This window comes from Rhinolophus sinicus, chromosome 16 (genome assembly GCF_057876585.1).
Source record: "Rhinolophus sinicus isolate RSI-liver-muscle chromosome 16, RSI-T2T, whole genome shotgun sequence".
In the NCBI taxonomy this organism is placed as follows: Eukaryota; Metazoa; Chordata; class Mammalia; order Chiroptera; family Rhinolophidae; genus Rhinolophus; species Rhinolophus sinicus.
This window is the reverse complement of record NC_142516.1, coordinates 145,476,518-145,502,654: the sequence shown is the minus strand read 5'-3', so window position 1 is coordinate 145,502,654 and position 26,137 is coordinate 145,476,518. Positions and strand designations below refer to the sequence as shown.

The 26,137-nt window shown below is 39.3% G+C and overlaps 1 protein-coding gene across 1 annotated transcript; it reads right to left on the bottom strand.

Annotated features, from left to right (window-relative positions):
- On the bottom strand, positions 1 to 24,449 carry SLC10A2 (solute carrier family 10 member 2). Its single transcript, XM_019731027.3, has 7 exons — positions 24,314 to 24,449; positions 22,162 to 22,686; positions 15,414 to 15,532; positions 11,670 to 11,758; positions 10,389 to 10,564; positions 8,307 to 8,400; positions 1 to 2,211 (listed from the first exon to the last, which is right to left on the bottom strand). Exons 2-7 carry the CDS (start codon positions 22,536 to 22,538, stop codon positions 2,131 to 2,133), a joined length of 936 nt encoding a protein of 311 aa, XP_019586586.2. The 5' UTR covers positions 22,539 to 22,686; positions 24,314 to 24,449; the 3' UTR covers positions 1 to 2,130.
- Between the last annotated feature and the right edge of the window lie 1,688 nt (positions 24,450 to 26,137).

Here is a 26,137-nt window from a genome sequence, read left to right as displayed (position 1 = left end):
TTACAAAAATTATTTTCATTTATTCAAGACTTTCAAATAAAATATTCATTTAATATGATACTCACAGAGGCAATAAAATACATAATTTATTTGGCGTTTCAAAGTCATTTAAAAATAGAGAGCTGTCATTTTAAAAAGCTCCGCTATTTTTCTTCCCTCTAGCACATTAGGAAAAAAAAACACAACTCACAAGATACCACATCATGTAAGAAAGCCAAGTTCTGTCTCACTCACATATCTTGATCAACAGGGAGGAAAAACCTGCTTGCTGCAGCTGCTGGCATCCAGTCCCTTGAATTTGGGTGTGCTGAAATTATGATATGAATTCACGGTGTGTCTTTAGTGCACCTGCCTGTTGTCTATTTGACGAGGAAACTGTGGGAAGTACTTCACAGATAGACTGAAAGTCTTCCTTTTGCACTGTTGGAAGCGTATTCTCTGACACTCCCTAATAAGAAAATCTGTACCACCTGTCACCTATTATTTTTTAATAAAAGTCCCCAGTCCCTTTTAATATATCTGTTTCATGATAGAAAAGTATAGGGGCCTTATTCAATTGTAAATGTGAGCCTTGTATAAAAAGGTATAAATATTACAACATTGAAAGGCAGAATCTCCCAGCCCTCCACTGAAAGTGAAGAGTGGTGTTCATATTCCTGTAACACTGAGGTGTACCAGCAGGATCTGAACTCACATCATCCAAAGGCAGAGGGCCCTGTGGAGTCAAAACAAGTGAAGGAGAGTCTCTGAGGCAGCGAAAATGTCCAAATGGAAAGGTAACTAAACCACTATGAACTGAGTTAAGATTGCGCCTGCATCTTGCTGCAGAATGAGGGAAAGGAAATTGAATTAGACACTATAACTGAGAAGCCAACACTCAGCCAGTTATTTGTCTCTTGCCATAAAACCCTGCTGTCACTTATCAAATCCCCTTTGCTTCCTCTTGTTACACATACTAACAGCATTCAAGGAACTCACTCAGCAACGCCCTTCCTGCTTCCAGCCCTGGGCATGTTCTCCTCTTTCTCAAGTAATGTTTAATACTCACTCCCCCATGGCTCCCCAACTTCACTCTTCTTACTGCTACTTACTTCTGCACATCTCCTGGATGCCAGTCATGCATTTCAAGTAGGCTTCTGTTATTTGTGCTTTTCCATTTATTTCCTACTATGTCCCATTGAAGTGAATTCACCCAGTAGAGCAGTGGTCTCTCTTCCCATACTTCTACTGTCTTTGTGCCTCTTGCCACCTCCCCACTCCATGCTGTCTACTGTGGTGCTTTGTGTGACCCAACTGGCTGTCATATTAGCCGGTGTGGGCCTGACTTACGCAGGCAAACCTTGAAGAAGTCCCTCTCCAGGGCGTAAAGAGTGCTTTGCTAAATTCAAGCCATTTACTAAAACGTCTAGTGGGTGTCATTGGACTCCTGAGGCAGAGCGAACGGTGTACAATATTACTGATGAGTTATGGGCATGATTCTAATTTGGTTATTCTATTTAGTAACTCTTTTCTCTTAATTTTTCTTTTGGATTCTCACTTAGAGAAGGCTAATGTTTTTAAATACAGGAAGTCAGATATTTGCCCATGTTACACTGCAAAGTTATATAAATAAGTTGCAACATTTTCAAAATAATAATATGTCAGCAAAAGACATTCATTTCAATCTTTTTACAATCATAAATACTGGAAAAAATCTTGATCACTTTATAATAATAATTCATTGGATCTATTTTAACATACAAAAAGTCAGGTGCTCTTCTCTGGGTTATGAGATTCTGGGTAAGAATTCAGTTCAGGAGTTACGAGGTTCTCGGTGTTACGTATGTCAGGTTTAGTTTGAGGTCTGAGGATATTTTGGGGGGGATATTTCAAAGACACAAAAATATTTATATACATATAAATATTTGTCACATTAAATATTTGGACCATCAGTCACTTGGTACCAAAACCAATATATGGATTCAATTGGAATTTAAGTTTTCACTTTAACTTTTTCCTGCCAAATATCCCATCAAAACAAACAATTAAATATTGTTACAGCTGAAGCTTGATCTTTAGAATTCTTCTTTTTTGTCCACTTGGTGTCTACTTTTCCTGTGGTTGAAATCCTTCATTCACCTTATAGAGTGATTACTCGGAGACTGTTTCATTGTCTTTGATCTGGAAATTCCTCGTTGTTTTTTCCATAACATTTCTTATATGCCACATACACTAGAAAACAACACATGGAAGGTTAAGCAAATTTTGTAACAATTAGCTGCAAACTTACTTTGGACAGTGACTATAAGCTATGGCTCAAAAAGCAGCCTGCACATCCTGCAGGCAGGAGACTACTTAGAACAATCACCAGTCCTAATTGCATGAGCACTCCTGGTAAGAGGAATGACTGCATTTCAGGAAGACCTACCATACAGCTGCACAGAAGACTTGCTCCCATGATTTCTGCAGGTGGTACTCGCCAACAGCCACAGCAGCAAGCATTTATTCTGTACCTGTCTCCCAGTGAATGTGTTAGTCCTCAATAAATATGGTGCCTGTGAAGGGTCAATGTTTAGGACCTTGGTCTAATGGCCTATGTGGGAGGACTTGAGCTGGAATAATACTCCATTTCTCCCAGGCCTCATTCATTCCTTCCCACCAGGAGGGGGGCCTGGTTAGTGATCAGCCTTCCTCTCTTCCAGGGAGCTGCTAGTCTCTGGTAGCAGCCATTTCTCAGTATGTTTTTGAGGTTAGATGGCCCTGCAAGGGGAGACTTGCAGTTCATGTGTATATATGTGAATTATGTGCACATGTGTGAGGCATTGGAAGGGAGCAGTATTAACCAGCCCGTTTGGTTGCAGTTTCGAGCTATATTTTCTTTTTATCTGTAATAAAAGTGCTTTTTTGTTATCTATATATTTGATTTTTTTTTCTTCTACCGCTTAATTCCAAAGTCCACAGGGAAAGAGAAGGTATTATTTACCCTCAAATTGCAATAACTCACACTTAAAATTGGTATAATAATGTTGACTACCTCATAGGGCAATTCTAATCATTAAATGGCATAAAATAGTAAAGTGCCTACTATGGGAAAATAGTAAGTGCTCAGTAAATGTTAACTATCATTATGATACACAGCTGAGAGAAGTAATCTCCTGCTTCCAAGATCTTACTATGTCAACATCAATATCTCCTTGGATTGGTCCCTGCACTTTTTGAAGCCACTGAGCTATTGAATTGCACTTATGATTAATTAAAATATCCCAACACTTTTATTATAAGCTCTTTTCAGCTGGGATTACCTCAATTTATACTTAGATCACTGATTTTGTTTAATCAAACTGTTTATTCCTTTTCTTTCTCCCCATCCTCCCTCCCTTCCTTCCTTCCTCCCTTCTTTCCTTCCTTCCTTTCTTCCTTTTTTCCTTCTTTCTTCCCTCCCCACTTTTTCTTGTTCCAAAAAATAGATTTCTAATCCTTTTACCAAAATATATTTCCAAGCATTGCATATACTTAGTAAAAATCCTTTCCTTGTTTTCAAAACCAATACATGGATTCAATTGGAATTTAAATTTTACTGCTAAAACTGCGGGAAAGTATAAGATAATACTAGTGCTCACTTTTCCATCATTCCTTCAGCTTATCTATTAATTCCTTTTGAGTTATTCAACTAGTAAAGGTATTTAATTGCTCTATCAACCAGAGTACTTTCTCTGGCTTGTCTACTGGACATCACTAGCTAATTATTTGGAAAAATCTCAAGGTGCACTAAATTGGGTATATCTGTATCATATAGGAAAACAGGGAATTAGGCCATGAGTGCCTGTCACCTGCATTAGTGATAAATCAGTGGAAGGTTTCCAATGGTTTCAGAGAGTCCTATAATAGAAAGCAAAACTCTGCTCCGAGAATGACATTCAAAACAGTAATACAGAAAATGATTCACACCCACAGGCAAGTTGAATACCTAATGAAGCTAAGTAAAAAAGGAAAACCAAACCCAAACAAAACTGTACCTTCAGGCATTCTATAACTTAATATTCACATCATTTGCATCATTCACCTTCACTATACAGTCCCTGCTAAATGTCATTAAGCTTAAAACAGCAGTTCATTTATTAAAAAAAAAAAAAAAAAAAGAATTAAAAAATAGAGGTTAAAATTCCAGTCAAAATAGCAGAGTAGGTAAATGCTGTGTTTGCTTCCTCCAAAGACCACATCAAAATTACACCTAAACTATAAAACAACCATCATTGAGAATAGCCTAAAGTCTAGTAGAGCAGAAGTCCTATAACTAAGGATATACAGAAAAAGCCATGTCAAGACTGGTAGGAGGGGCAGAGATGCGGAATGGGCTGGCACATGTGGTGCTTAAAAATTGGAAGGGGTATCTCAACTGCAGAGGAACCCTCGAGGAGTGAGGGCTCCCAGCCCCACACCAGGCTTCCCAACCCAAGCTTCCTGTGCTATGGAGAGAAGTCCCTACAACTTCTATGTATGAAACCAGTGAAGATTATGGATGGAGGATGGCTGGAGTCCAAGGCATTCCTCTTAAAGGGCCCACACATGGGACTCACTGATGGACTCACTCACTCTGAGTTCCAGTGCTGGGGCAGAAGCTTGAAAGGTGCTGGAAACATACAGGGAGGAACTGAATTTCTGGCTTTAGAGTGAGAGCTGGAGAAGCAGCTTTCTCCCAAACAGAGGAGCTAGCAGTTAGCAGAAGCCATTGTTCTTTTGTTGGGCCCTTCCCCCACCGAGCCTGCATGTGTAAGTGGGCACAGTTGCTGAGTCTGCATCAATCTGACTACCACCCTTGGCCTGCCCTGATGATTCCCTGATACCTCACCCCACCCAACTTGTGGGCCACCCAAGCTGCTTCTAGTGGCATTTCCATACACTGTCTTGGCTCATGCTGTAGATTTTTAAAAAATCTCCCAAACAAACATCTAGTCTCAGTGTGCCCTGTAGCACTTGCTAAGCAGCCCTAAGTCTGGAAGTAGGTGCAGCCAGCCTCAGATTGCTGCTTAGCCTCTCGCAGGCACCTCCAAGCCTAGCACAGGTAGCAACTGTCTGCAGAACACTTTATAGCTTATACCAAGGGGCCCTGGGCAAGGAACAGGCAATGGCTGATCTTGGCCTGCACCAGAGTCCCTCCCAATAAGCTCCAGAGCCAACACACCTGGTGGCCAGCTTCAGAACACACTTAAGTACTGCCCAACTGTCTCCACAAATGACACACCAAAGGGCAGGCTCAGCAGGTACCAGGACCCTTTTAAAGCGAATCCTACTTCATAGGATCATCCCCTGCACAACAGCTCCTCCACTGTAGTCATGGTCAGTCCTCACAACTAATCAGACTGAGAGTCAATAGCTCCCATCAATGTGCCAACAGTAATCGAGGTTCAACTACAATAGGAGGGCACATATGACCCACAGAATGGACATACCTCGTGCACCCAGCTCCAAGGAGACTATGCCACTGGGCCCAACAGGACACCTATGGGCTACTGGGCCCATAAGGACACTCTACCAAGACTGGGAGACATAGTTGATCTACCTAATACATAGAAACAAACACAGTGGGGCAGCCAAAATGAGGAGACAAAGAAGCACGTTCCAAATAAAAAAACAGAAAAAAGCTCCAGAGAAAGAACTAACCAAAGTGGAGACAAGGGATCTACCTGATGCAGAGTTCAAAACACTGGTTATAAAGGATGCTCAATGATCTCAGAGAGAACTTCAAAAAACAGATAGGAAAATAAAAATGTAGATAGAAAACATAAAAAAGAACCAGTCAGTAATAAAGAATACAATAACTGAAATGAAGAATACATTAGAGAGAATCAACAGTAGATTAGACAAAGCAGAGAATCGAATGAGCAATTTAGAAGATAAGGTTGCAGAACATTCAATCAGAACAGCAAAAAGAGAAAAGAATAAAAAAAAATGAGGATAATTTAAGGGGCCTCTGGGACAACATCAAGTGTACCAACATTCACACTATAAGGGACCCAGAAGAAGAGAGAGAACAAGGAATTGAAAACCTACTTGAAGAAATAATGACAGAAAATTTCCCTAACTTGGTGAAGGAAATAAACATACAAACCAAGGAAGTGCAGAGTCCCAAACAAAATGAACCCAAAGAGGCCCACACCAAGACACATCTGAATTAAACTGCCAAAGGTTAAAGACAAAGAGAAAGTCTTAAAAGCAGCAAGAGGCAAGTCGTTAGTTACCTACAAGGGAGCTCCCATAACACTGTCATCTGATTTCTCAATAGAAACTTTTTGGACCGGAAGGGATTGGCATGGAATATTCAAAGTGATGAAAAGCAAGCATCTATAACCAAGATTATTTTACCCAACAAAGGTAGCATTTAGAATGGAAGGACATTCTAGATAAAAAGCTTCCCAGACAAGAAAAAGCTAAAGGAGTTGATCACCACTAAACCAGAATTACAAAAAAGATTAGAGGGACTTCTTGAGGAAGAAGGAAAAGGAGGAGAAAAAAGAGGAGGAGGAAGAGGAGGAGGAGGAGGAGGAGGAGGAGGAGGAGAAGAAGGAGGAGAAGAAGGAGGAGGAGAAGAAGAAAAGATAAAAAATATGGATAATAAAATGACAATAGCTACATATCTATCAACAATCACTTTAAATGTAAATGAATTAAATGCTCCAATCAAAAGACATAGGGTGACTGAATGGATAAGAAAACAAAACCCTTACATATGCTGCGTACAAGAGACTCACTTCAGATGGAAAGACATACACAGGCTAAAAGTAAAGAGATGGAAAAAGATATTCATGAAAATGGAAATGAAAAATAAAAAACTTGGGTAGCAATACTTATACCAGACAAAATAGACTTTAAAACAAAGGCTGTAACAAGAGACAAAGAAGGACTCACTAATTTTGCTTCTGGGTATTTATCCACAGAAACCCAGAAACACTAATTCAGAAAGACATATGCATCCAGAAGCTGATTGCAGCATTATTTACAATAGCCAAGATATGGAAGCAACTTTAGTGTCCATCAATAAATCAATGGATAAAGAAGTGGTATATATATACAATGGAATATTATTCAGCCATAAAAAAGAATGAAATGTTGCCATCTCCAACAAGAATGGACCTAGAGGGTATTGTGGTGAGTGGAGTAAGTCGGATAGAGAAACACAAACACCATATGATTTCACTTATATGTAGAATCTAAAAAACAAAATAAATTAACAAACAAAAAAGAACAAACTCACAGATATAGAAAACACTTTGATAGCTGCCAGATGGGAGGGATGTTGGGGGACAGGGTGAAAGGGGAAGGAATTAAGAAGCACAAATTGGTAGTTACAAAATAGTTATGGGAATGTAAAGTACAGCATAGGGAATGTAGTCAATAATATTGTAATAACTATGTATGGTGTCAGATGGGTACTAGATTTATCAGGGTGATCACTTTGTAAATTATATAAATGTGTAATCACTGTTGTACACCTGAAATTAATATAATATTGTACGTCAACTGTAATTGAAAAATAAAAAATATATATTAAAAAAATAGCGGTCAACTATCATCAGTCCTTGGAAAACAAAATTTAGAGAAAAGTTTCAACTAATTGAAGGCCAGCAGATGGCAGGGGCTAATGGATCAAAGATACATGATACATCAGTGTAAAATTAAAGATCAGCTTAACTACCCCTAGTACTTGATATAAAGAACCCGTTTGCATCAACTGTTTCAAGTATATGGGTATTAAAATATATATGCATACACACACACACACATATCTGTCTTCCAATATAACTTAGCTTGATAAATAGTCTTAGTATACATTTTTTTCTGATAAATTTCCTATATTTACAAAGCATATCAAAACGATGTTTTGAAAAAAAAATAATGACCAGTTCCTGGAAGCCGGTAGGAAGGCATACAAATAAAATGGTTCTAGCAGGTTAATGTGCTTCCCTAATTACTGAGGAAAAGAAAGTCAGTGGAATGAATCGATCTCCATTACTTTTCACTTAAAAGTAATCTTTACTAGAATGTTTTGGTAAAATTACAATCTTTTCATCAGTAGTTGGGAAGTCATGATAATATTATGGGTGACTTTTTCCACCCAGTTATTTCACTTTTAGAAAAAGGGCACTTAACCTAATTTATATAATTAATTGCCAGAAAAATGTATTTTAAAAAGCACCATATTAGCAACTCCAGTATTTCTCAAAGAAGAACATTATAATGAAATGTGATTAGCATTATTGCTTACTTCCTAAGAATATTGCTGCGAAGGCGAGCTGGAAAATGCTGTAGATGAGTGGGAAGGTAAACACCTGATTAAGTTGCTCTTGGGTGAAGGAGAGCTGGACTACGGTGGAACACAGTTGTGTGTTCTGCATCCCTGTTTCCAAAGCAACTGTTCGGCACCTAAAAGAAATGTTAAGAGAATATACATTTTTATTGTTTGTTTTGCTTTGCGATTGTATAAAATTCAAAGCTGATATGAGAACAAGTACATAAAAAGTGAATATATAAGTATATATTATATATATATACTATATAGTTTGCTTTTAATATATATATATTCAATATATAATTTTATTTATATTGAATAAGTATATAACGTATTTATATGTTATAATATAGTATAAATAAATATTATCTCTCTATATATACACATAAATAAAATCTTACCCGTGTCATCTTTTACGATTGTTATGATAATGAGAAAATGAATATAAAACCCTATGAAAGTTGAAAAGACATATGCAAACAAATGACACTGTTATTGTTTTTTTTCTTTTCACATCAAAAAAATAGATTAGAACATCTTTTTATCCAGAGAAACAAAGAACACCAATTAGCTCATTTTGCCCCTGAACAGTGGGATATATCTACATCTACATGTGTAAATATATATACATAAAATATTTATATTTAATATATTATATAATAATGTTTATTAATAAGTTATGTATTTATTAAATATAAATAAAAGTATTAGGTTGGTGCAAAAGTAATTGTGGTTTAAAAGTTAAAAACAATTGCAAAAACTGCAATTACTTTTGCATCAACCTAATACATATTGAATAAATATATATACATAAAAACAGATATAGATATATATAAATAAAAATATGTATGTATCAAAGGAGGAAGCTCATTTATGTTAGTGGTCCATAAATGGCAAAGGGGGTTCATTTCAGAAACTCTTTTCAATTCTGTCCATGGGAACTATACAGAGCACAGAGGAAAGGCTGAGAAAACACTCAAGATAGAGTATTTGTTATAGTTGTTTTATTATTAAATTGGTTCTGTTTTACTGATTAAATCTCGATCAAAAATCTGCAAGGTAGGTGTTACCGCCTCCAATCTACAGATAAGAAATGTCAGAGCAAAAGTACCTGGTCCCACAGCTGGTGAGGGGCAGGTCAGAGTGCAAGTCCAGGTCAGCCTGACTCACACGTCCAACTCGTTCCACTGTCTAGGGCTGGTTATCTCTTTCCCAACTTCATACATGCAGCAGCTCCTACACCTACTTTTCCCACTGTCTATTGATTCAGTTGGGTTAGTAGGAGAGGAAATGTTTTTACTCAGTGCCAAACCCATAAATGCTAACCCTGGTTCTAATATTTAGCAACCTTGAATGATAAGTTCCTCCTGTTGCTGCCTGGAGGAATCCTTGTGTATTACAAGGCCAGCGTAACTTCTCTTTTCTTTTTTTCTCAACCTAAGTGCTTTTGTTAAGTTACTTTGTTTGGAGACTAAGGATGCAAGACAATGGAAGAGCTCACTCTGCATTGTATAGAGAATGGTCCGGAAGAATTTGAGTAAAAGAGGGGCTGTCAGTATTTTCTTTCTGGGGAACTTGCATAATTTAGGAATGAATAAGTCTATTTAGAATTACATATTCAGAAATAGTTATCACAGCTGAAATAGTTTGAATTTATTACCGGTATCTACAGCTGTTATGGGATTGATTGTATCCTCCCAATAGCATATGCTGATGTCCTAATCCCCAGTACCTCAAAATATGACCTTATTTGGAAGTAGGGTCATTGCAGATGTAATTAGTTAAGGTGATTAGGGTGTGTCCTAAACTACTATAACTGGTGTCCTTACAACAAAGGGAAATTTGGACAGAGAGACACATAAGAGGAAGAGAACATGAAGAGAAATAGGGAGAAGACGGCCATCTACAAGCCAAGAGGAGAGGCCTTGGACAGATTCCCCTTCACATCCCTCAGAAGGAACCAATCCAGCCACACACTGATTTTGGACTTCCAGCCTCTAGAACTGTAAGACAATACATGTCCGTTGTTTAAGCCATCCCGTTTGTGAAAGCAGCCCTAGTAAACGAATACAACAGCTATTACAGGAGAAAATTCCCAGTCTGATTTACCAAAACACCATACCTGTGCCAGGGTTGACCAGCTATTCTAGCCAGAAAAAACCCTAGAGAGTAACCGGCCACAGGAAATATTGTTCCTACAATCCACAGTTTAGGAGCGATGATCCAGGCACTCTGGTACAGAATTCCTCCAACCACAGCTATGAGCACGATAAGGATTGCACCTGTGACGGACCCAATCTGGAAAAAGACACAAGCAGACCCAATCGTTGTCATAATGATGTTACACCTCTGTATTCCTTGTCTGATGGCTGTGGTCAGACTACCAGAAATGCTGTTGCTTGTCCCATGTTTTAATTTTTAAGAAAATAACAGAACAAACAGTATGCACACTCAATTAGCCTGAAGAATGTTCTAGCTTGCAAAGTATCCTTGACAGAGAGAAAGAAAATCCATTCAATAAAAACTAGAAGACCTGGCCTCCAGATTCCACTCCTGCTGCTCTCCTTCCTTTTGTAAATCACTTCTCTGTCTTAGTTTCTTCATCTGTAATTAAAAATAAAATCTTGCCCTAGTCACCTTTTATGATTGTTACGTTAAGGTGAAAATGGATAAAACTCTACAAAAGTCAAAAAAGACATATATATACAAATACCACTGTTCTTGTTTTCTCCCTTTCACATTAAAAAAAAAAAGTTTGGATTTTATAACTTATTTTTTTCATTCAGAGAAACAAAGAATACCACCTAGCTTATTTTGCTCCCTGATCAGTGGATTGTCTGTATCTCTATCTCATCATCTATCTTTATATCTATGTCTATATACCTGTATGATCCATATCTATATATCTATATCATCTTTATCCATATCATCTAGTTGGAATATAGTTGGTGAAAGGGAATGAATGGTTTCTAATTTTAAATAAATATATCATATATATTATACATCTAAATATATTTTCTACCAATTGCCAGGCACTGAATTGGCCATATGGATACAGAGATAAGAAAGATCTGATCTATTTTCTAAGGCAGCTGAGTAGATACACTATATAATACAAACCCACATAACAGAGGTAAGAGCAAAGTGCTGTGGGAGTAAAGAGTAGAGCAAAACCAAGAGGCGATTGAATTGGATATCCCAAAGGGTGGACAGAAATTTGCCCTGTGGATGGACAACGAAAAGCATTCTAGAAGAGTGAACTGCATGCATGTCTAATAACTATAGACCTTCTAGAACGAGGTTTATACTATAATGAGAAAATCAGTGTAGCAGCTAGAAAGATCTATCATTTTAACTCTCACTGTGGAGCATTTGTCTGTAGCCTATAAATTGGGACACTTACCTTAAGTATGATCTTGGCTTTCTGGGGCCATTTGTGATTAACAAACATTCCAATGGAAACAGGAACAACAAGAGCAACCAAAGATGTACCTAAAGATGACAGAAGAGTAGTTTGATCAACTGAACACATAGTACAAGGAAAAGAGACTTAAGTAATACATCAGTCTCCCTTCTTGAATACACAAAACAATAACAAAAAACAAACAAACAAACAAACAAAAAACCTGTCCTTCTTTATCCACTTCAGTAAGTAATTTAATATTACTAGTGATAATTCATAATATTGAAGATATAAATCCTTTCCCTAAATTCTGGGTAAATTTTTTAGAGCTCCTTATACTGCTAACCCGTATCTTTTAGTTTTAATTTGTCAGAATCTTGCCTTATTTGGTGTTTGGACTTCTATGTCCTAGGAAAAATTCTTTTCAAAGTGTGTGTGTATGTGTGCGTGTGTTCTTAGGGAGTACATAGATAATATTTTATATCTGTCTGTTACTGCCTGGTAGTAGAAATAAAAGAAAAAGTTCAAACTTCTCCAGATTTTCTGTGGACTAATGACTTCTGGTTAGGACTGATTTTGGTTATTCAAATCTACAGCAGAGAGGTGAGAGAATAGGTTGAAAGGCACGCTTTACATTTTCCATGAGATAATATATTATCTCAAGTAATTATAATTCGTTGCAGGAACGTGCTCACACAGTCAGATAAAAAAGTCATACTTCGATTTCACTGTGTTAAATTCACTGCTGTTCTTGTGACATGTGGTTTGTTTCTCCGAATTGTTTAACACTAATTTTTCCAATAGCTGCTCTTATGTAATATAGCACCCACGACTTCTTGATATGAATTGATTGTACTCTGGTAGCTTAAATCTAGGAGCAAATACTGTGCTTGGAATGTATGTGGTTAGGTTTTGGTAATATATTTTTAATGTGTTGGATTTGTGAGAAGGCAGCTCACTCCCATGTTTGACCCCTCTTGCCTTATAAGAGGCTTTATGTTTGGGGGAGCAGCCCAAGGCTACTGAATATACAAGCAAGAAAGACCACCTGCCAAAATACATGGCAGATTTACATTTCCTCTCCTGACAAGATGTGGCCAGATAAAGATTTTCCAGGACTTGAAATTGACTGGAAAAGACACACCTTTGACCTTCTTCACACTCAGAGTATGTGGTTCCCACCTGGAGAGGTGGGTTATGCTAACTCTTTACTCCGCAGTGGGCCAGAGTTCCCGCTCTTCCCTTCTCCCAGGCTCTGCTTGTTTTCCTTATTTCCCATATTGCTGGGCTTTCTGTCCAACGCTTGACTATTTAGATGAGGCAGCATCTGCTTATAGTTACACCATTGGAACCATAACTTGGTCTTTAATCAAGTTTACACAGCAGGTGTAGGAGGAAAGAAAGGGAGAAAGAAAAAAAGAGAACGGAAGAGAATGGTGAATGGAGTCACGTGTTGGAAGTAGGAGCCAGATAGTCTCTGAGCTGAACCTTATTTGCAAACTGGGAACTGTGCAAGTCATTGAACCCCTCTCAGTCTCGATTTCTGTTTGTGAAATGAGAAAAATTGTGTCTATTTCACAGTGCTGTTGTGAGAATTCAGCGGTGAAGTAGGTGTACAGTTCGTGGTGCTGGATGCTTCCCAGTGTAGGGTAGAGAGGAGTAGGAATAACAACTTGCTGCACTGTGTTCCTGGTGGTACCAGCTGCACGAGCTGCCCCCTCCTCCATCCAGATGCCATCGTCTGAAGGGGCTCAGCGGGTGTTTATGGAGTGAGCACCATGCGGAACCTGTGCCTAACAGCCCTGTGCACAGAGCAGAGTGGGGAGCAGACCAGGTCATGCCGACAGATGCAACAGTGACCCTGGCCCTTAATCTCCTCATCTAAATAGCAGCAAAAACACTTTCTGAAGTAATTAAGTTGAAGTAGCAATAACATTTTCTGAAGCATTAGGAAAACCAGTAGCAAGAAGGTTAAGTTGGAAATAAGCCTGGGCTGAATGGTGAGTAAGCATAATTAATGTCTTTGTTTTTCAAACTCTTATTTAAAAAATTTTAAATCTTTCCCTTTTCTTTCTCTTCTATTTTCTTTCTTTCTTTCTTTTTTTTTTTTTTTTGGTCTTTTACTTCTTCTTTGATGACCCTTACCTCCATTCTTAATTACTCTTTCTCACTTTCTCTTCCTTTCTAAATTTACTCACATTGAAGGATGTGATATAAGTCATTCACACCATAGTTAGAATTATTCATATAGCTATAGGGCATTTTCCAGAAGGGAATGTGAATCAAGAGACTATTTTAAGGCTTAAATTATTTTCTTAAATAGTGAGTAATACATAATTAAGTCTCCTTATTCCACAGACATTCCTTGAGAGGCCTACAATGTATACCACTCAAGCAAACTGCATTTTTTAACTCTAAGGAGGGTGTTCTCCGAGAGAACAGACTGAGAGCTCAGCAGCATGAGCATGGGCAGATGGTTGTGCAGGGTCATCCTAAAACCTGTTTGCAGCAGGAGACTATGTCTGATTTGGAGGAGTTCCTCAGGGGTCAGTAGAAGAGCAGGTGTGTCAAGGGAGACCACTTTGTTTATTATTATTTTGTCTCATGGTCATGGTAGGAGTGGTGAGAGAGAAAAGACTATCTGAAAATATTGCAGTACAGATCATCCCTACTTAGGGTTCCCAAATTTTGTTCTGAACAAGTTGTGTAGACCGTGAACCATGTTTTATCACAGAAACAATCTTTCTTAGAAATGGAGGGACTTTAGGTGCTGTCCAGTCCAGCTTCCCATGCCAGCAGGAATCCCTTCAACAGACATTCTGCTGAGTGACCATTTAGCCTTTGGTTGCATGCTTACTTCAATGGGACACCCACACCTCTTTGAGGGAGTCCATTGGGGAGATGTTTGTCTCCAAGATCAGCTGAAAATGGACTATTTAGCATGTAATGTACCTGGTGACTGGTAATGATGTGCTATCCTACATCTTGTCTCTCATGGCGATAGTTCTGTGGAAAATGCGTGACTTGGGTAGACCAGCAGCCGTCTTATCCTTCCCTTGAGACCACGCTACACCAACAACTTAGTCTTCCACCATTGCTTACTTTCCCAGAAACAGGAAAAAAGCTCCGTTGTGATGGTGGTGACTATCTGGGAGTTGAAATGAGTGAAGATAGACCATAACTAGCAAATTTGACCTCTGGGCCATGACACACAGACCATGTCCGTAAAGCAGCTTCTGAAACAAAATGTGGCTGCCTGTCGAGTGTTATCGTGTAGTTTCCTATTGCCACACTCTGCATTGCCTCCTGGGTGCCCTATTTTTAAATCATTAGGGGAATGTTTTTGTATTTCTTCAAGTTGAGTGTCTGGGAGCAAAGTTGTGTTGCCATGAACTAGTTGCCCTGTGGGTTAAGGAAAGGCTGGAGCCTCTGGTGCCGCAGACACTTCAGCCTCTGCAGGTCCAGATGGCTGTGCAGGGGAACCCCTTAAGCTGGGTCCACTCCCTGGTGATTTCAGTGGAGGAAAGAACAGGTTCTCCCATAGTTTCAAGGTTTGGAATTTAAATTCTGCCAACTCTAATTCAGATGCAGGGGTGACTTGTAATGAAAACCTAATTAGGCACAAACTGCTGCTGGTGCAAGAGGCAAATACTAGCTAGGTCTGAGCCTGGCCGGAGAACCTAGCTGGGGATAAGCAGAGAGTAGGAGAATAATATTCAGAAATCTTGCAGAGGAATGACTTACCTATGTTATCATAGGGAATTATGATCGTCCCAGAGTCGACCCACGCTTTGGTATAGATTAAGAGGCACAGCGGCATCATTCCCAGGGCCATCAGCGTGGAGCATGTGGTCATGCTGACGCTGAAAGGAAACAGGCAGGTTGATACGTCCACCTGAGTTTTCTAGGGGAGAGGTTGTTTCATTTTTCAATTCATTAGACAGTCCTACAAAAGACTGTCTCAACCAGCAGCACCCATCCGGTCTGATGGACAGAAATATATGTGTACCCCAATTTGTGCAGGGTCCAACCTCGGGTAAAACGGTGAGATATGTGTTTGGTGTCTTCCTACTTTGTTTTGTGCCATCCCTCCCTCCCCATTGGTTCTCAAGAATCAAAGAAGATATTTGGTGACCATTTACACTCATTACTAAACAAGGTTCGAGGTGTTTAGACATGCTAGCCTTTGAACCTCCAATCAAAGAACAAGAAACACATTTATATCAGAAAAGACATCGAGGGCTTCACCATGTCTGTCTGTGCTGGGACGAGATGGGCCTCCCTGGGCCCTTGAAAGATAATGCATGACCAAAAGAGGAAACTTCAGTGTTTTTCCTTAAAGCATTTGCCCAAATGCTCACAGCTTGAGAAAAGAAGAAGAAGCTGACTTAAAAAACAAACAAACAAATAAACAAAAGATGCAAGCAGGCAGGGTAGGCCCCGGTTCTATTTCTGCTGAAATTTACCAAATGTGTATTCAGAAGAACAAGGTCTGGTACATTCCTCCTGAGAGTATCTGAGTTTTAGCAGTGGATCTGGGTAAGGAAGTGGACTTTGGCTTTTGACATGGAGACATTAATATGGAATGATACTATTTTCAGCACTGTCACAGTAGATGGAAAAGAGGTTTTGGGTAGTGGGTCTTCCTGTTCCTATTAAGTGTCCTGTATACAGGAGCACATTCTCTGCCCAGGGAGCAGAGCCTTAAATGGCTGGGCCAGACAATAAAGCCAGACACTGCCTGGATGGAAATCAAGCATGTCCACTTACTATGTGACTTTGGGTCATTTACTTGTCTTTTCTTTGCCCATTTCCTTATCTGTAATATGAAATCATAACCATTACTACCTTACAGGCTGTGAGAACAGACTGAGCCAGTGAGTCCAGGACTTAGAACAATGCAAGGTGCTCATTAAAAGGTAGTTACTGTTATTATATATTCAGCCATAGTGTGTGCTGTATTCCAGCATAATTCCAAATTAGGAAACTAGAAAAATTTTTCTGAAAGACTTTTTCTCCAATAGCTGTTGCACTGAGATTATCAGAGTAGTAATTTCTTAAAGGTATTATATGGCGACTGCGAGGAAGATACTAAATTATTTATATCACCTGTCTCTCCCCCTCCCTCCCCAGCCTCCCCCCAAGAATAACAGATGCAACCATTCTATATAATGCTAAGGAAAACAGCTGCATGTGAGGAATTTCATTTCAATGTATCTAACTTAGCACAGTTTTGGCAAAGTGAAGAGTGGGGACAATGTTTATCAGGGGACTTAACTTCCCTAAAAATCATTTTAAAACAAAACAAAACAGGAATGACCTCACTTTAAAAGTATTTAAAGGATTTAGAAAAAAATACTTGTCTTTGTAGAGCTAAAATACTGTAACAATCATCAATGCTAGAGTTGTATGTAAACCATTTTCAAGAAGTTCAATCGATTATGGTGACAGGCTAACTTAATTTAGGTACAAAATAGGATGCAAAGGCAGAGTCCTACAGCACAATAAGTTAATTTGTTATAAATTGTGCTTTGTCCTACTTAAAATTGAAGTACTCCGGAGTATCCATGATTCCCCCCTCCCTACCTACCTCCTGTTCTATGCCATTCTCTTTTTTATATTTTATTTTAAAAAATAAATTAGAATGGATTTAAAGTTATCCCATCATTAAATTACTTTTATTCCAGTGCATTCTATATGCTTCCTAGAGTGGAGAGGGTGAAAAGGTGGTGGTGGAGAGGGCCAGTACTCATTACCTGGATCATAGTGAAGAGAAGCCTGGGATTTTTGTCTTTAAAAGGATGAGAACAACTTTTAGAAGGAAGTCTGTTTCTCTCCGTGTTTTTCTTTCAAATTTTCTTGTGAAAGGAAATTCTGAGCTATTGCTAAGACAATTTCTGAAGTTGCAGCATGGTAGTGAGATTCTCAAGAGCAATTTCTTAAGGGCCGCAGGAGGGAAAAGATAGAGATTGGAGAAGGAAAAGGTTTAGCTTTAGTGGGACATCGTGAGAGTGAAGTGCTGCCAAAAGACGAGAGGAGAGGTGGTTGGAAGTCAATGCCATTTGAACTAATACGAGAACAACAACAAACCACTCAAAATGAGGTGAAAAACAGCTCACAGATAAATTATTTTAAGAAGCAATGTACAGCAATAAATTAGTAAAAGAAACAATCGTTTTGCATGAAAGAAATTTGAAGATCTATAAAAAGCACAGTTGTCAACAGTAGGAACACTACCATAAATGAATATTGGAGTGAGAGAAAATGTAAGAAAAGAAAGAAATCTCTTGTCTTTAATTCTTGGCTTTGGCTCTCTTCACCACCTGGGAGAATTATTTTTCTTTCTGGAAATAAAAGCAATAACTGAGAATTCAGTGACTGTGGATGAATTTGGTAAAGTCAGTGGTAAGAAATGCAAAAGATTGTAATCATATTAGAAGTGAAACACCAAGTTTGAAAGACCAAAGAGAATGTATATAGGTGATGCTAGAAAGTGGAGATGTGATCAATCATAGAAATAATGTTGAGCAAAGGGTAAGTCTGGACAGGGATAAGGGGCTAGGTCTGGATTGAAATGCCAGCTCTGTGACCTTGCTCAAGGTTGTGAGCCTGAATTTTATCACCTGTCACATGCAGAAGATACTAGTACTGACCTCAGAGGACTATTGGCTATCCAATACACCAGTGTGTGTAGAGTACTTACATTGTGCATGACTCATAAGAGTGCCTAACAAATATGAGCTAGAAAAATAAAAATAAATGCTACATGAGACAAACAAAGCTTGGTCACTCTGAGGAAAAATAAAGGAAAAGTCAAATAGTGTTGGGTTAGTTCTTAGGAGCTTGACATTTATGTGGTTGAAACGGGAGGGATTGCTTTGGATTTATGACACACCTGAGGGCCAGGGATCTCAAACAACTTAAAACAGTGAACACTGAGCTAGAAGATGAACAATATAATACTATTTGGCTACAGAACAAAGAATGTGGTAGGAAAATCTAGAAACGATTAAATTTAGAAAATAATAAAAGGGAGTATAGAAAGTGCATGGCAGTGCATAAATTGGGGGAAACTGAGAAAAGGATGTGAAAGGAAAGTGAGAAAATCCTGAGTAGTATGGCTGAGGCCATTGCTACGAAAGGAGAGATTTGAAAATGAGGAATCTCTGGGGATAGAGCACACACAAGAAGGTAGGATGTCTCTGTCCCCTGAACTACAAGCCTGGGCCCCAGCAGATATACCGGAAAATGTCACCTTCATTTCTCCCTGAAACCTTTTGTGCATATTGTGCCCACAGCACAACTAGCACACGTGAAAATGCCTGTGCAATGATCAGATCCCCACGACAGCTTTATAGGCTGGAGTGGTCAGAGGAGAAAGTGAAATATCATTGTGTTTTAATGAGCAAGGATTCAATGAGCAAGATCTGTTGTTTTGTGTGTGTGAATTATTTTGTTGTGTTTTTTTTCGGTTTTGTTTTTGTCAGTAGGGATTTCAAAATGCAATGGTTTCCCAGGTTGGGAAGAGATAACAGAGTGAAAGGAAGATGTTTTGGTTTCTTCTCCCAGGAACCAATGAAGTTAAAGCCAGGTGGGGTTGTTTTTCTGGCATTGTGTGGTATCCATTCAACCAGTATGGATACCTGTTGGTGTAAACAATTATATCTTCACTGCCATTGCTAAAGTTCAAGTAGAAATGGAGAAAGCAAAGTTCCAAGAGGACAGAATTGGAAATATAAATGGTAGATTAGATAGGATCGTATCTCAACAAATTATCAGGATACTTTAGCTATTCAGTGCTCACTTCAGAAGAATGGAAAGTGTTGGAAAACTGTTTCCCAAAGCTGAGGTATTACTCTCTTAATTTGCTCTAAAGAAATATTTGAACAATTTTTCTCCTAACATATGCAATGCATGTCATCATCTTTATGCAGTGACATAGTTTAACCTCCTTGCAATGATTTTGGATATCTGTGATAAACATTATTATTTGCTCTGCTGAAATATAGCAGGGGCTTCTGGGTGATTGTGTTTGTCCCTCAGATAAGCAATGCAGAGGTTGCTGTGCTTCGTGAGCGTTCTCTTTGCTCTGGAGGCATTTTGGTCTTCTCTTCTGAGGTCAGGCTTTTGGGGCCACTTGCTGCTATGGGACTCAGGCATGCCTCTCTAGCATCCCTGTCCACTTCTTATTTCTCATCCTCTGGGCCGGGAAATAGCACAACAGAGCTTTAGAATTAGGAGAGTAAGTAGGTCCTATGAAATTAAGTGGGATTTATTTTGGGTGTGCAAAGTCTTTTATTGGGTCTTGTTTGAGTTCTGAATAGGTGAAATTGATAGAGAGGTGACTATTACACTGGAGAGGTGTTGGTGTTATTTTTAAGACAAGGGGGATCTTTGGAATGCACACTTGCTAGAATGAAAATTAAACTTTTCAATGCCACTCCTTCCATTATAAGACTTATTCTGACTCGCTAAAGGATTCTTATAGACTGATTCAGCTGGATTTTTCCACCAAGGTTTCAAATTTTGACTTTGGTTCTTAATAGTATTATTTCCTACAGGAATTGTTAAAAATGTAGACAAGATTACATAATCATCTCCTGTTTCAAGAGAAATAAGATTTCCCTAAAACCACAGAAAAGTGTAACTTGGAGCTTTAAAATTAGGGTTTTTACAGTTTTAGTCCATAGAAAGGAATCTGTTTCAACAGCCAAACAAATCAACATCACACATACTTTTCTCTCTTACAAAATGATTCACGTGTGTGGCATTACATTGACGTACAAGACTCTTCCATTTTGTTAAAAAGTTACAAATACAGTTTACACTTGCAAAACTCTTAGGGTTAGGGGCACTGACCCTCCGGCACCGCAGAAAATCCACAAATAACTTTTGACTCCCACAAAACTTTACTGACAGACTATTATGGACCAGAAACCTTACTGATAACATAAACAGTCGATTAACACATATTTTTATGTTATATATATATATTATATACTGTTTTCTTATAATAAATTAAGTTAATGAAAAGAAAGTATTAAGAAAATCATAAAGAAGAGAAAATATATTTGCAGTATTTATTGAAAAAAATCCACGTATAAGTGAACCTGCACAGTTCAAACCGGTGTTGCTCAAGGGTCAACTGTATTATGTAAAAGCTGTTTAGCCAAAGCCCCATACGCCATTTAGTTCACGCTCATCAACTAGCTTTTAGAATTCTCACCTTTGTGTGCCTATGTCCAGATCAAACTAAGTTGAAGTCTAAAAAGACTTTATTGCTACATGGTGGTTCACAGATTAACTAAACCTGAACAGCGTTTGTCATCCTTTCTTCTTTACAGGACTTTCCTTAGGGGGGAAAAATCTATTGCAAGTAAGATATAGTATTTCCTTCTGTGAAAAATATGTACTTGGAAGGTATATAGTTTGTATGGTTTTTCTAAAGCTCCTGGAGAAATCAGCACCAGCTGAGACATGGTGGCTGCCCCCCAGTTGCTCACTAAGCACTGGGTCAGCCTGGAATAGTTTTACATTTTACAGTGGTTACATTTCTATACTTTGAGCTTCTCTCTTCTGAGTATAGTAGCTGGTGATTAACAGAGCTGATTGCCTAGTGTACAGTGTTTAATAAGCACACATTACATTAACACCTGGCTGGTTTGCAGAAATGCATACCTTTCACAGGAAATGAGGAATTGTGAGGTAAGGAAAAAGACATTTGTCTATTTGACTTGTAGCATTAAAATTCTCGGTCTTGTCATTTAATGCTTTGTCTTATTTCTATTGGTTTTTTTTTTTTTTTTCTGTTTTCTGGTGCTAGTTCAGACTGGCACAGGATGAACTGGGAAAACATTGCAATTTAGATTATTCTGTGGGAAGCAGAAAAACTATGTTCTGTTTATTTTATAGTAAGGTAAGCATAATTTTAAAAAAAGAAACTGCTGTAGTGTTTATTTTCTTTTACCTTGAAACAAATGTACAAATTCTTTCTTAGACATTATACCAAGAAAAAGCTTGTCCAAAGAACTAGCTGTGTTTGGTGGAGTTGACTATTGTTTCATTGATAGTTCTAATGTTTAATGAGCAATTTGATGTCATGATTGCAGACAGAGCTCCACATCACCACAAAGAAAGCTTTTTGTTTTTGTTTTTCTGATACCAACAAGGAAAACTTTCTCAACTGCAGCCTGTGGGACTTGGAAAAGATTTCTTTTTTTGAAAAACTTTGAATCTCTTCCCAAAGATAAACTGCAATTATCCAATGCCCCATTAACTGTGTTATATTAAAAAATACTAACACAAAATATACCCCCCAAATTCCAGTAGCTAAGCAGCTGTGCAGGAAGGCCGGTGCATGTGTTTATTCTCTTCTGTTTACTTCCTCCGTCGTACCCTCCTTTAGGGGCAGAACGGGTTGGTACTCACAATGCCACAGGCTTCTGAGACTAATTTAATGTGACAGCAGAATGTGCAGGTTTAGATATCTTACCTCAGGTCCATGTCGCCATCGACCCAGTAGGCCAGGATATTGGAGGCAGTTCCTCCAGGACAGCAGCCCATGATCAGCACCACTACGGCCTGGATGGGGAGGATGTTAAAGGCCACTGACAGGATGTATCCCACGAGAGGCATGATTCCAAACTGACAGAGGAAGCCAATGCATATGCCCCACGGCCGCTTTATGTGTCCCAGGAATTTCTCGATTTCCACATTGCATCCCATGGAGAACATCACCAAGGCCAACAGGATGGTCAAGACAGTACTCAGGACCACGCTTAAAATGTCATTGAAATTGCTGGCAGTTACCACACAGGAATCACCCTCGCAAATGGTCGCATTGGCCAAACAGACCGTTGAATTATTCATTGCTGGGGTTCAGGCTCGAATGGTCACAGAAATCCACAGAAGCACCAATCCTCTACTCCTCGCTAGGTAGATGATACCTGCTCCAACCGCGTCAAACTTTTAAACCCTTCTTAAACATGTGTCACTTGGTGTCTCTTTCAAAAGCCACCTCAGAGGCAATAAAAAACAATAAATGCTAGTATGTCAGTTTCGAGAGGTAACATTCCAACACAGCACAAATTATGAATCATAAAAATCCTGCCAAATTATTGGCCCAGACGGAGGAATTATAATTAATCATTTATTGGCATGGTAATGAACCGTGCCATATAAAAAGAGCTGTGTTAATGTTTAATGCTGGGAAGGTTTGTTAATTTCAGTTAAGTGACACTCAGAATATTACAGAACACTGGAGGGGTTAAGTTGTAGGAAAGCATGTTGTTCACTTATCTCCTTTAAATAAGGAGGGTTGGCTCCTGAAAAGTCGAGAACCCTGTCCCAAATTAAGTGGCAAAATGGTGTCAGACTCTGCATTGAAACCAAGACCTCCAATTTCCTCCCCCAGTAGTTTTCCTACTGTATCAATCTGCTCCTATCAGTCTGCAGTGTTCATAAAGTATATGTAAGTTTGAGAAACTTGTAGGGTCTCGATGCAAACCAACGGGAAGGTAAAATGCAGCCGCATAGAATGTTTTCTGTATTGTCTGGGGGGACGGGCGGCTGACCATGAGAGCCACCCTCAATTACTCACACGCCCAATTATGTAGGCGTCGTCATAGTAACAAAGTGCTTTATAGATAGTGACAATACAATTATTTAGAGGGATGAATCTCAGAGGATTAGGTCAAAGTGACAGGGGCAATTTGTGCTCGGAGTCAGAAATTGAAATTAGAATTTTTTGGAGTGGGGGAGGCAGTCAGAGGTTCCAAAGAAGCTTCATTTTTGTAAATGTCAAATAGGCGACCTCATTATGGGCAGAACACTGCACTCAGTGTATAGGGAAGATAAACAAGAGGGAGAGAAGAAATTGTTCCTGTTTTCAGGAGTTTATGATATAATCATTTAGTCAGGATGCAACATAAGGATAAAATTGGATATTTTGATCATAATTCACAGTTTATAAAAAACAATTGTATTATTCAATTTTATCATCTTCAATTAAGTAGGATTAACATCCGCATTTTACAGAAGAGGGCCGAGGAAATGAAGTGCTTTATTCAAGGTTACCCAGCTGATAACTAGAGATACTGAAACTCAGTTTGGCTTGGCAGAGATTTAGAGAAAAGCTTTAGAAAAGAGTTTCTCAAAACTCAGTGTGCCCATGAATCCCCTGGGGCTCTTGTTAAAATGCAGATTCTGATTCTGGAAGTCTGGAGTGGGACCCAGATGTCTGCATTTCTGACAGACTCAGAGTTGAGGTTGATAATGCTAACCCAGGGGCTACACTTTGAGTATCAAGGCCTTAGAGTCCGTGCCAGGGTGACGACAACTACCCAAGCTGGTAAATATTGAATTTACTGGTCACAAGTGAAAGCATTTACAGAACAATTCAATACGGAAAATTAACCTTTGGCATAACATGAGCAAACAGGAGCTGTGGGTAGGGGAGTGGGCCACCAAACTGAGGTGTGAATGGAGTCAAACATCCCAGTTGCTGGGGGCCTAGGGATGATGTCCCTTTAAGGAGGGATTGAGCCGCTGAGATAGTAGATGTGACAGTGAGTTCCACTCTCTGTTGGTGAACTCCGGTCCCAGGAGCGCTCCTCCCCAGCTGTCAGGCTCCACTGCCGCCTTACCTTGTGAGGGTGGGCGCCCATTAGCTCTGCCTGGTTGCCGGCAGTTTCTGGAACATCCTCCTGTCTTTCCCATCATGCTTTCCACTCCCACAGCTATATGATTAGCTAGGTAATAATTCCCAGAAGGGCTCCCCTCCCACTCCTGGGGGTGGAATGACTTGGCCCTGCCCTGCTGGCCCCCTCTGAGCATCTCCTGGGACTGACCTCTGGCCTACTTCTTGGCACAGGTGCCAGCCTGCATTGGGCTGATGAGCTGAATGCGCCCCCTGCTGCTGCACCTTGGCACCTGTCAGTTCTGGCTCTTCTCCCAGAAGCCCAGGTGAGGCCCAGTGCAGAGCTGTAGAATGCTGAGCCTGACACATCTGCAGGGTTGATCAGCTTTCAAAGCAGCTGCCCTACTTTAATCTCAGACATGACTGAGAGTCTGAAAGTTAGTCCAGGACCTACTCACAAACAGACCAGGTCCTGTCTGCAAAGGGAAATAGGAGTGCTGTTGGTAGGAGGGAGTGATTTGGAATTTTCCCAGGGTGGGCGTCAGGTTCTGGCCAGGCTTGGGGTTGCCAGGTGAAATCTGTACTTAGCCTTTTGTCCACACTGCTGGAAGCAGAGAGGAGAAAGTGAAGAGAGTGGAAAACATGTTGAGAACAAAGCTCTTCTCAAATTTCAGACGACTTGCTAAGGAGATTTGAGGCTCCCAAGGGCAGAATGCTTTGCATATAGACAACTTGCAAATGAGCAGTCTGTTTGACTAGACAGAGTGCTACAGTTCTGGTTAAAAAAATGTGCCAATGTATTTCTAATTTTCACATTGTTTTTACATAAATTTGCACATTAGGCTCGAGAGGCCTTATATTCAAGTATTGGAGTGATTCACAATTAATTAGTACTCTTAACTTGAACTGCATTTAAATTCAGGCATCAGACCAGGATAAATGGAAAATATCTCAATATGTAAAAAAAAAAAAAATCCTCTTTAATTACAACACAGAATCGGGGAACAGATGCACACCTGAGTGGGCCATCAGGAGGTTAGGGCTTGATTTCCACTGTAATCTTTCTCAATTTTTTCTGCTCAGTTTCTTCATGCACTCGGCTCAGGTACACGGCGTCTTCAAGCAAATTCCAGCTCTTGATATCCTGGGTGGAGATACGGCTGGTTGTGGGTCAATTTGACCTCTCTGCTCGACCTCTCAGGCTTCCCTTTTCTTCCTATTTTATCACTTTGGTGAATAAGGATTTAATAGCTTTCCAAAGTGTTTGCCCTGAAGGTACCTGATAAAAGTGGAGCTTTCTATTTCCTATTGTGTTTCCTTGGGGATGGTTCTATTCAGATCAATAGTCATTTGGGATTTGAGTGATTCTGTTGAACAATTCTCTGAAAATCTCCCTCTCTCTTCTTCCCTATTCCTTCCTATGTACTGAACTTTTATGGAACCTGAAAGCCTCATAATTAGAGTTATTATTTGAAGTCTCAATTGGTCCTCTTTGAGGCAAAAATACTCTGGGGAGAATAGCCGAGGAACGGCTAGCTGTCCATTCATTTGAGTGGCATTAAAGGAAGAAGGAAGCTAAGTATTGGGGAGAGGAAAGTAGTGTGGAAAGGTTTAAAATGTATTGAATGTTAGAAGCATTGGACTAGGAATCACAAGACATGAGATCTAGGTCTGCCCATTTTGGAAATACTGTGCAATAGTTCTTGGAAATACTTAAGGCTCTTATGCATGAATGTGAAGCCTGGAAATCTGGAGGATGGTACAACCACTTTCATAAACTATTAAAGCTAAGTATATACATGCCTTCTGAACCAGTCATTCTAGTCATGAA